This window comes from Simochromis diagramma, unplaced genomic scaffold, assembly GCF_900408965.1.
Source record: "Simochromis diagramma unplaced genomic scaffold, fSimDia1.1 OVJJ01000216.1, whole genome shotgun sequence".
Taxonomy (NCBI): Eukaryota; Metazoa; Chordata; class Actinopteri; order Cichliformes; family Cichlidae; genus Simochromis; species Simochromis diagramma.
The window spans coordinates 17,325,573-17,335,762 of NW_024386883.1; the positions used below are offsets into that span (position 1 = coordinate 17,325,573).

Sequence of the window (10,190 nt, forward strand, 5' to 3'; positions counted from 1 at the left end):
ACACAGTGTCCACTGGTACTGAATCATTGCAGCTGCAGAAATGTTTTGTTTGTTTGTTTGTTTGGTTTTTAGGCTGCATTTGCACTACGTACAGTAGTCCTCCTTTCCTGCCCTTTAATTACATGTGCTTAATAATCTGGCCCTGAGAGCGCTTTACTTTGTCTCAGCATCTCAACTCTTCTCTATCATGCTTGCTTGTCTCTTTCAAACACCTTTGGGCAGCACTCTTCCATAGGAGCATTAGGATCATAATTTTATGCATCTTGTAGTTTAATTGGAACAATTTGTTAACTGCGTAACACAATTTTCATAAAGGCAGCTGTTTAAGTGCCCTGCTTAAGCCTGGGCCTCTGTGTACTCTAATGATGCTAATCAAACAAACGGGGCACATGGTACCCACCGAGTTCTCCTTAATTGAGCCTGACTTTAAAATCCTAAGTAAAACAGACAGTCTTCCAGTGTAAATGCTGTCGTCCTGTGCGCAGTTTTTAAAGTGACTAATGGTGAATAAAGTTTTCCGAGGAGGAGTTGGTAGGTTTTACCTGTCCTCAAACTGCTGTAGCGTTTAATTTCTTTTCCAGTTTGTGCTCCAGAGTTTGTAGTGAGCCGTTTCACTTTGCGTCTTTGTACGTCTAAGTGTGACGTGCTGCTTTCAGAGGTCACTTTAAAATAGGTTTTCCTGGAGTCCTGGGAGCGTTGTGCTGTTACAGCCTTACACTGTACATCAATCACCTGTTAGAGATGATATTCTGTAATTATATTCTTCCAGTCCTGTTCTGACGGCTCATCACTGCACTGAGTGTACTGATTTTTGCACTTCAGTTTTATTTTTTGTCTGCACACTGGTAATCTGAGTACAAGGTTTAATCCACGGAGTGGGTTAAAGACTCAGGTGGAGATGCAGCTACACAGGGATGTTTTTCATAACATGGGTACATCTGAAAACAAAGACGTGTCTTCAGTTTTGGCTTCAGTCCACACTGAAGTAACAATACTGCAGTTCTAAGTCTGTTTAATAATTTCTTTTATTAAAAAATATCAGCAGGGAATTCGAGGCAGAAGGAAAAAGTGCAGACCTGCCTGATTTCAAACTTGGGTTTTTGTTTTGTTTGTTAAATTAAATTGTTTTGTTTCCTCCTCAATAACTTCCATTAATATACTGAAGTACTATAAACATATGCTGCAGTATATGTTTATAATGTTTATTTATAGTTAATATACAATTGTCTTCGATTCATTCAACATGATACATGTAAACTAATATTTTTTTTTAAATGATGAAATTACTGGAAAACCAAATCGTCATTTGGACTGAAGAACTTTAACTTTAATTCTCTTTGGACAAACTTTTTCAAGCTGTTAACTTGGGTAAAGGATGGTACACAAAAACATAATTATTTATTAAATCTGAGTATAACGGCTACTTTTTGCACATTGTTGTGAATGTAAATGTGATTGTGATACTCAGACAGGTAAATGATGAGGCTTTCTGTCGTGTACTTATTTATGAACAGAGCTGAACTGAACAACAGTTGAAGGTCGGCTCATTTAAATTTACAGAACACGTTTTCATCTCACTCCTTCTAATGTTCTGTAAAACCAGGAGTGCTGACTGACATTCGCTCTCATATTTCATGTTTCCACGAATGTATGTCACAGTGGGGTAATTCACTTTCTGCTCAACCTGTTTTTCTGCTTTCCAGTTTCCCCTGTGATATGTCGATGTTTCAGATGATGAATGCTCATAATAAACATCAGCAACATAGAAATAATCCCTGTAATTCAAAACCCCAGGCTTCAGATTGCTCTAAACAGCAAGTTTCACGTCTTTTTGTGAGCCAATTTAGAGGGTTTGATTCAGACACGGGATGAATGGAGGGGCTGAGCAAATGTCCAGTCTAAGATAAATGGGATCATTTTAAATTGAGAACTGTGTAAATCCACTCTAGTACAGTCCAACGGTAAAACCACGGAGCTGGAAATTCACTGTAATGTTCTGTGAACTGTTCAGCTTTCAAATGTCCAAAGGTTTCTCTTCTTTTCTGATTGTCAAATATTTAGAATCATGATTGTACAGGGTCATTTTATGTTTGAAGATGACATTTCAATTTATTTTTTTGGCTGATCTTATGTGACAATCTGTAGATTTGTCTATTTATTCGACTCTCTTCAGTTAACCTGAAGTCAAGACATGTTTGTTTTATTTGTTTGGGTGATTTTATTTAAACTGTTCAGGTGCTATGTGTCAATCACATTATTTCACATTTTCGGGCCTAGTAATTTTTCCCACCGGTGTGTGCCATGTTGTTATTTATTTTTACTCTTATTAACAAAACTAAAACACTGTTACACTGACTTAACAGCCAATAATTTAGTGTTAAATTTTGAGCATTTGGCATCAATGATCTTTGTGATGCAGGGGAAATGGGTTTTTCTGGACACGTAGTGTATTGTTTTTATTGTTTAGTTATACTTCATGAAAACATGTAATTGAAGGTTGGATTTCATCTATTAGAGGTTTCTTGTCCTGATGGGTCCGGACACACTTAAATTTCATCATTTTACTGTTTAAAGTAACTTAATTATGAAACTTTGTAACTGCCAAATTTTCGTCTTCTTTTAAAGTCTGAAAGCAGAAGAAAATCTTTATTTTGTAAGTGTTCTCTTCACTCCCACTGATCATTTGCACTTTTATTTGTGATTAGCTTGTATCATTGCTGTATAAAGACATCTTTCTTTTTTCCTTTCTTTTTTTTTTTTTGAAAGAATATAAACTCACTGTTCACTTATTATTAAAATATAAGCTGTGATTATTAATTTTGTGTGTTTGTCAGTTGATAAAATCAATTTCATGGATTTTTAAAAATATTTATGATGAATAAAAATGTATGTAAAAGTAGATAATATAAGTAAATAACAGTAACTTTTTATTAGTATTGGTAAATATCATTTGTTCTCTTGGGGGAGAAAAGTTATGTGCTGTCACATTAATACCACATCTAAGAGTTAAAAATTACATAGATTTTTTTAGATATTTAAAGTTTTAGGCAGGTGAGGAAAAAATGCTGTAAACAAAGAATGCTTTCAAAAATGGAAGTGTTAATCATTTATTTTCATTAATCAACAAAATGCAGTGAAGGAACAAAAGAGAAATCTACATCAAATCTATATTTGGTGTGACCACCCTTTGCATTCTTCTAGGTACACTTGCACACAGTTTTTGAAGAAACTTGTTTGGTAGATTGTTACAAACATCTTGGAGAACTAAACACAGATCTTCTGTGGATGTAGGCTTCCTCGCATCCTTCTGTCTCTTCATGTAATCCCAGACACACTTGATGATGAGATCAGGGCTCTGTGGGGGCCGTACCATCACTCCCAGTACTTCTTGTTCTTCTTTATGCTGAAGATAGTTCTTAATGGCTTTGGCTGTTTGTTTGGGGTCGTCATCCTACTGCAGAATACATTTGGGGCCAATAAACAATCATTTATATTTCTGAAAGCATTCTTTGTTCACAGCATTTTTTTCACACCAGCCTAAAACTTTTGCACATATGAGAAGAGATATTTATAAAGAGAGCAATATCAAAGCATCAGCAACATGGAAAAGACTAAACCCCAATGGTGATGCACACAACTGTGAAGCTTACTTAGGTCCCCAGTGATACGTCATCAAGGTTCAAGGACTGGATGAGGGATGGGGTAAGTGAAACAGAAAAAACTAACAAGGAGACAATCCCTGTTTTATTAGTGAGGTTAAAAAGAAAAGCAAAAATGTGTGTTTGAAGTAGATTGCATGACTATTTGTCATGTTGAAACCTGAAAAAAAACCCAAACAGATTCCCTTGTTAATAGGATAGTTGACCGATTAATCAGTTTATCAAGAGAATAATTTCCAGGCCTACTTAGAGGAAGGTTTCACTTGCGTGTACAAAAAAAGGATCTGTTTGTTTCACTCATTTTCCCAAAATTGAGGCAACAACCTTGGACCTGTCTGATAAACTGTTTGGGGAAACTTACATTAGTATCTCACAGCTGTGTTCCCCGCCTCTGGCTTTCTGTGCACTGTAATGGTTTTTGCCAGGCCTGTGGCACAATTGCTTCGCTCATGTATGAAAAGACATGACATGGCAGACGTGTTAATTTATCACGTTATTCCTTTCATCTTCATCATCTTCATCATATCACTGTATATAGTCAGGTGACAAAATAGGCTGTTCATGAACGCCAAACAAATGAATAACAAAAATATATGTATTGTTCTTTTTCCTTGCAAGCTACATATTTATTGTATAAAAGTAAATAATCAATTACAAGCATGATTAGAGTCACATTTCAGCTAGTGTCTGGTTAAGGCCAGCTTTTTTTCTAAATAGCAAAATAGGCTCGATGTAATCACTGACTAACAACTCCAGAGGTAAATATCTTGCTAGGATTATGATGGGCTGCTAGTCCATCATGCATATTTCTAGAATCACTCTAGAAACATGTATGTCTCTGGACTGTGGGAGGAACCACGGAGAACACGTGCAGGTATAGAACATCCAAGCTCCACAGAGAACGGCCCCAGAACCGTCTTGCACAACAGTACCACCATAAATAAGTGAAAGTGATTTTAAATGAAACTGACTCAACAAAATAAATATAAGTTGTAAAAACAACTTTTTCAGTCTTGCACCATCATCAGAAATGCCTCTCTTCTTATGTGCTGATGAGCTGAGAAATGTAAATATTCTCTCTGCTTGGACAGATTTAATGTAGAAGTCTGTTCCTGCTGCACAGAACTGTTCACACATTTCATTGAATTTGGGGCATTTTAACATTGAAGAAGTGCAGAGAGGGCATTGTTTACATTTTAACCCTGAGAGGAGTCATTAAGTAAATCAGCATCAGCTGTGGCAGCTGGTCGCACAGCTGAACTGTGGTTTTATTAAAAACTCTTTTAGAATTTGATTTGAGTGAGGTTTCACTGCTGAGAAGGGTGCTGCTGCGTTTGCACATTTAGATGCATGTGGCTATATTTGTGTTTTGGTGTCTTTGATGAAGCTGCCTTACAATCCAAGCTGAGTTCTCTGTTGAGCTTCAGCAGCAAATATGTTTGCTTGAATTGTTTGGTTTCCACTTTGCTCTGGACGTTTTTATTTTCTGTGGTACTAGGATCCCTACATGCGTTTTATCTGAAGAGATATTTTTTTAAAAATACGGTTTCAGTTTGCTGTGCTCGGTAAGTGTGTCGCCATGAAGGAGGAAATTGCTGCCGCTGTGTTCTTTTTGGCTCGGCTGGTGAAGAGATACGGATGTCTGGACAATGACAGCAGAGAGCGCTTTGCTGCTTCCCTCACCTCCCTTCTGTTTGAGAACTACAAGAACCACTGGCACCCAAGTGCACCCGCCAGGGGTCAGGCCTACAGGTCAGTAATCCAAAAGCAATTTTTTTTTTGGTTGTTTCAAAATGGCTGAAGGTCCTGCTTCCTCTTAAAAATAAAAAGTTAACCAAACATAATTTTAAAAATTAAAACTCAATTAAATTTAAGAGGAAAAACTTTGTTTCAAAGCTTGAATGTGTATCCATTTGGCACTCTCCTTTTAAGTTGTATGGATTTACTATAAGACAAGTTGGTCGGGGACCTACAGGAAATCAGATTATTTGATCAGAAATGAATGGTTAAAAATAAAATGATTTATGTACATGTACTGCATCCAGAGTGTTATTGCAGACATTTTAACTTTGAACCTAAACTGCCTTCAGGTGACTGTTGTTGTGATTTGGTGCTGTATAGATAAAAATGAATTGAAGTGGCTGAGTCGGAGCCTGAGAACCTTTTTGTAGTGAACAGCTGTTTTGTAAAGTATCTATTCTTAAGTAAAGGTCTCGCTGCTGAAATAATGGTAAATGTTTCTCAGTCAAAATTAATGAATATGCTTGATTTAGTAACTTTATGTTATTTTGTATATTTTGATACAATTACTTTTTTTTTTTTTTTTAAATGAATGTCACTTTAATGTTGCAGCTGCTGATTGTATTAAATGTACTCTGCTATAAAGTATCCAAATCTTTAAAATTGTAAAGTTATGAAACTCTTGCTGTCTTTAGAAATGCAACAAATATTATGAACCCACTTTGTAATTGAAAGTATTGATTCTTTACTTAATACCAACTGTTATACTTGAGTTATTTAACCTTGTAAATGATCAAAACACCTGGAAAAACACTTAAAAATGGAAATGTGTTGTAATGCTCCACTCTACTGGCCTCAGTAAGAAGCAGGACTGCAGCTCTCAGGTTTATTCACAGGAATATAATGGGTATCCATCTAAATGTTGGCGGGTTAATTTTAAGCTTTGCTCAGCTGCTCAGAAAAATGCTTGACTTAGAATCTGCTCACTTTATCTGAGCAACCAAAGGAGAGGTCTGAAGACTTGCAGCTCAAAGTACAAGAGTCCTTACGGTGGTGCAGGGAGCAGATAGAGCACAATAGAAATACATTTGCATTGCAGCTGTGCTTAAGTAAAGTACTGGAGTAAATGCACAAAGTTGCGTTCCACTGCTCACTTTGAGTGGTGCTAGACCCTGTAATATTAGGTGTTGTGGTGCGAAATACCCCCCCCCCCCCCCTTGTGCTCTAATTAAAATAAATGGGGCTTGCATTGCACACTACAGGCGACTCTATAGTTCAATATTCTGTATTTTCTCATTTGATTCGTGACATAAAGAAATCGTACAATTTTAGGATTCATGAAAGAGATCCTCAGTTTGTTTTTGTACCATTTTAAAGAACTAATGTGCTGATGCTATTCCTAATTGTCTGGCTTTAAATCACCTTTAACTGGCACAAACTACTACTCTTCCATCTATATTTTAATTGGATTTTTACTGGACTTGATATCTTGGTGACCATGTGAAATTGCAACACTATAAAAAAATACTTGCTTTGAGCTGCCCGGTGTTTTTCAGGTGTCTGCGTATGAACAGTGTTCGGCTGCAGGACCCGGTGCTGGAGCAGGCCTGCGAGCAGAGCGGGGTGAGGTACGAGGACCTGGGCCTGCCCCAGGAGCTGACAGTGTGGGTCGACCCTGGAGAGGTGTCCTGCAGGTTTGCTTTAATCATTAGTCACCTTGCATTTGTGCGACGCTGCAGGTTACATTGTTTCAAAGTCCTCAGTCCTTTTTGGTTTCACATCTAACTTACTAACCAGATGGTGATATCGTTAAGACATGAATAACCATTTATTTTAATGTCAGAGTTTAAAAGCAGAGTTTGAAGTAAATGCTTAATTATAATCTAATTATTGATCATCCACACAGTGACAAGACTTGAGGAAAAGTGCAAATAAATTGGTCTAATCAACTTTTTTTTTTTTATGGCTCAAACAGGTGGTGATATGATTAGTTAGCAGTGTCTTTATGCCAAAGTTAGAGCTAACAAGTGGTTCAGCGAGTTACAAACCTAATGTTGAATCAATAAAGAGAGTGTGTCTTTCTATAATACACAATCTTTATCTCAACTTCTCCTAGACCACCAGGGGTTAACAGCCAAACTGAAGGTTCTTATCTCTATCAATATACCATTGCATTGGCTGACAACCATTTAGCACGAAGATAAAATCACCTGTTTTTTGTTCACTATTTTACCTTGTGCATCTACCACACCTATAGTTGTAATTTCATTTTTACAAATAAGCATCTGATTACTTGTAATTATGTTTGTCATTGGCATGTACTAATATATTCATAGTTGTGTACTTGATCATTGCTGCTAAGGGAAGGAATGGATTGTGACTGAAAAGGGCTGATTTGGCTTCCTTGCTGGAGCTTTTTTGTCCTGATTTCCTGCCACTAAACTAAAGATATTTGAAGCACATGAGTCGGGTTGATGTTGTCACAGCTCTGGCAGGTTTCTAGAACATTAGAACAAGGAGTGGTGGGGGAACGAATGTTTAGAGCAGTGTTAAGGTGGAACTTCTGGCCTCATAATGGAAAAGCCCTTTATTGTCATTGTACATGTACAAAGAAATCGTGAAACCTGAATTTGCCGTCAGTTTCTCTAATTTTCTTTTGAATCCCTGCAGGTATGGTGAACACAGCAGTCCATTCTGCGTCTCAGTGGTGGACGACTGTCGGCGTGGTGATGGGGAATTGTCCCGCCGCATCCATGAAGCTGTGGAACGGGCGAGTCTCGAGGTCCCATCAGGAAGCTCATCAGACGAGGATGAAGACGGCGGTGGAGACAACAGCATGAGCGCGAGTACCAGCAGCCTTTCAACCCTCTGCCCTCAAATCCCACCCATGAACAGTGAACCCAAAACCATTCCGACTGTTAGCAACCCCAACAGTGTTTACAGGGTGAGTTCAATATATGAAATGCAGGATAATTTAAAGCCTCCCAAGCTTGTTTTATAACGATGATGATGGTAGCGTTTTATATCTTAACATATTCATTCTCTGTAAGCTCATTAACATGAGACTTGGAAAAATAGGCTTCCTGAAAGTGCAAGTTGATTGACCATCTTCAGGAGTCTTTTTATTTTTTATTTTTTTGGCTAAAAATGTAATTCTGCTGAATAAAATTTTTAAAGCTAGAGCTTTGCAAAGTATTTTTAGTAACTTCTCTAAGAGATCTCAGGTTTTCTAAATGACTTTGTTGTACCTGTCTTCAGTTCAGCGAGTTCTCTCCAGGTGCCCCTCAGAACTGGCTGAGGGAGAAGCGGAAAGGCTTTCCAGGAGACATATTCCCACCTCATGGCGCTCCTGCTGGAGCCCACTTCTCAAGCCAGAAAGGCTTCAGATCCTATCGAGCCACGTTCACCTTCACTGGGCCTCGTGTTGACAAGTACCACTGGGTCAGCAAATCGCGATCCTAGCCTTAAAGCTACAAACCAGAATCTGGTTCCTGCTGATGTTGGATTTAGGCCACACACTTTGTACATCTTTTAAAGGATAAGCTTATTTGTACCTGATTTAAAGTAATGCTGTTTAAGTATGTTTTTAACATGTGAAAATTGATATTTTAAATAATTCTTCACTCTAATTGTCTTTTTTAAATTAAAGTGTGAATAAAGTAACATTGACCTGTCATTGAAAAGAAATAAATAGATTCATGCCAGCTCTACTGGCCATAACATGTCTTGTTTTGGTTTTTTCTCCCTCTCTTAAACAGTTTTAGTTAACCTAACATTTAGGACTTTTAGATAAAACATCCAAAAGTTCTTTGAAAAACACTGAATCTATATTTACCTGTAAAGCGGGTCAGTCTGGAAGGAAATACAGCTGCGCTGGTGTGTGTGGTGGTTGTACTGGTAGTGTAGTTAGTGATTAGCGTGTAAGAACAATCAGCTAACGACACTGCCTATACAGCCACCCCAATCACACTGACCATCAGAAACTTGTAATCTTGCAGTAAATGCTTGAGTTGTAATAAAATGTATATTTTTGTCCCCTTTAGCTTGCCTTTTGTCAGTTTCATTTTTACTCTTCATTGAAGGCCCTTGTGCAGTGTCTGGTCCTGGTGTCACACCTGCAATATTTTTAGCAGAAGTGCAGGAGACCCTGTTCTTGCATATACCTTACGAGATTGCCCATCTGCATCACTGAACGGCACAGGAAATCATTCCTGAATTCGTCCATCTCTCTCTGCAACCCATCCAACTAAGCAGAGCGTGCAATAGATGCACAACCTTAACATTTGCACATCCTCTACAGTGAAAATAGTTATATAGTTACAAATCCAATGTCAATCATATATAATCTGTGTAATATTATGAGATTTTTATAATTTGTTATATTTTGTAACTTTGTATTTAATTTAGTTCAGTCAGTTAAATGGAACCACATGTGATTTTCCCACTTCTTTAAAAAAAAAAAAAAAAAAAAACCCCACTCACACCTTGCTTCAGGTAACCTCAAAGCACATCGTGGGATGGGGCAAAGTCTCACAGTGGTTTCACCTTTAACCCCCAGTGACGGTAATGACTTTTTTTTTTTTTTTTTTTTTTTTTTTTGTGTTTTGTTTTTTTCCCCCCCCAGACCTTGGCTCATGTGATGACTCTCATGATGAATAGCAGGTCAACGAGCTGCCAATACCTGGGACTGTCTGCCTTTTATTTTTAGAACAGAAGTGTTTTGGATACAAAGTGAAATGTCTTCACAATCTCAAGCAGTCCAGCTGCCACCTTTTTTTCAAGCTCTTATAA

The 10,190-nt window shown here is 37.6% G+C and overlaps 1 protein-coding gene across 1 annotated transcript; it reads left to right on the top strand.

Annotated features, from left to right (window-relative positions):
- Positions 1–4,967: 4,967 nt before the first annotated feature.
- Positions 4,968–9,441, top strand: LOC120733990 (maternal B9.10 protein-like). The gene is made up of 4 exons (XM_040032531.1): positions 4,968–5,411; positions 6,956–7,093; positions 8,070–8,343; positions 8,658–9,441. Exons 1-4 carry the CDS (start codon positions 5,239–5,241, stop codon positions 8,859–8,861), a joined length of 789 nt encoding a protein of 262 aa, XP_039888465.1. The 5' UTR covers positions 4,968–5,238; the 3' UTR covers positions 8,862–9,441.
- The last annotated feature ends 749 nt before the right edge of the window (positions 9,442–10,190 follow it).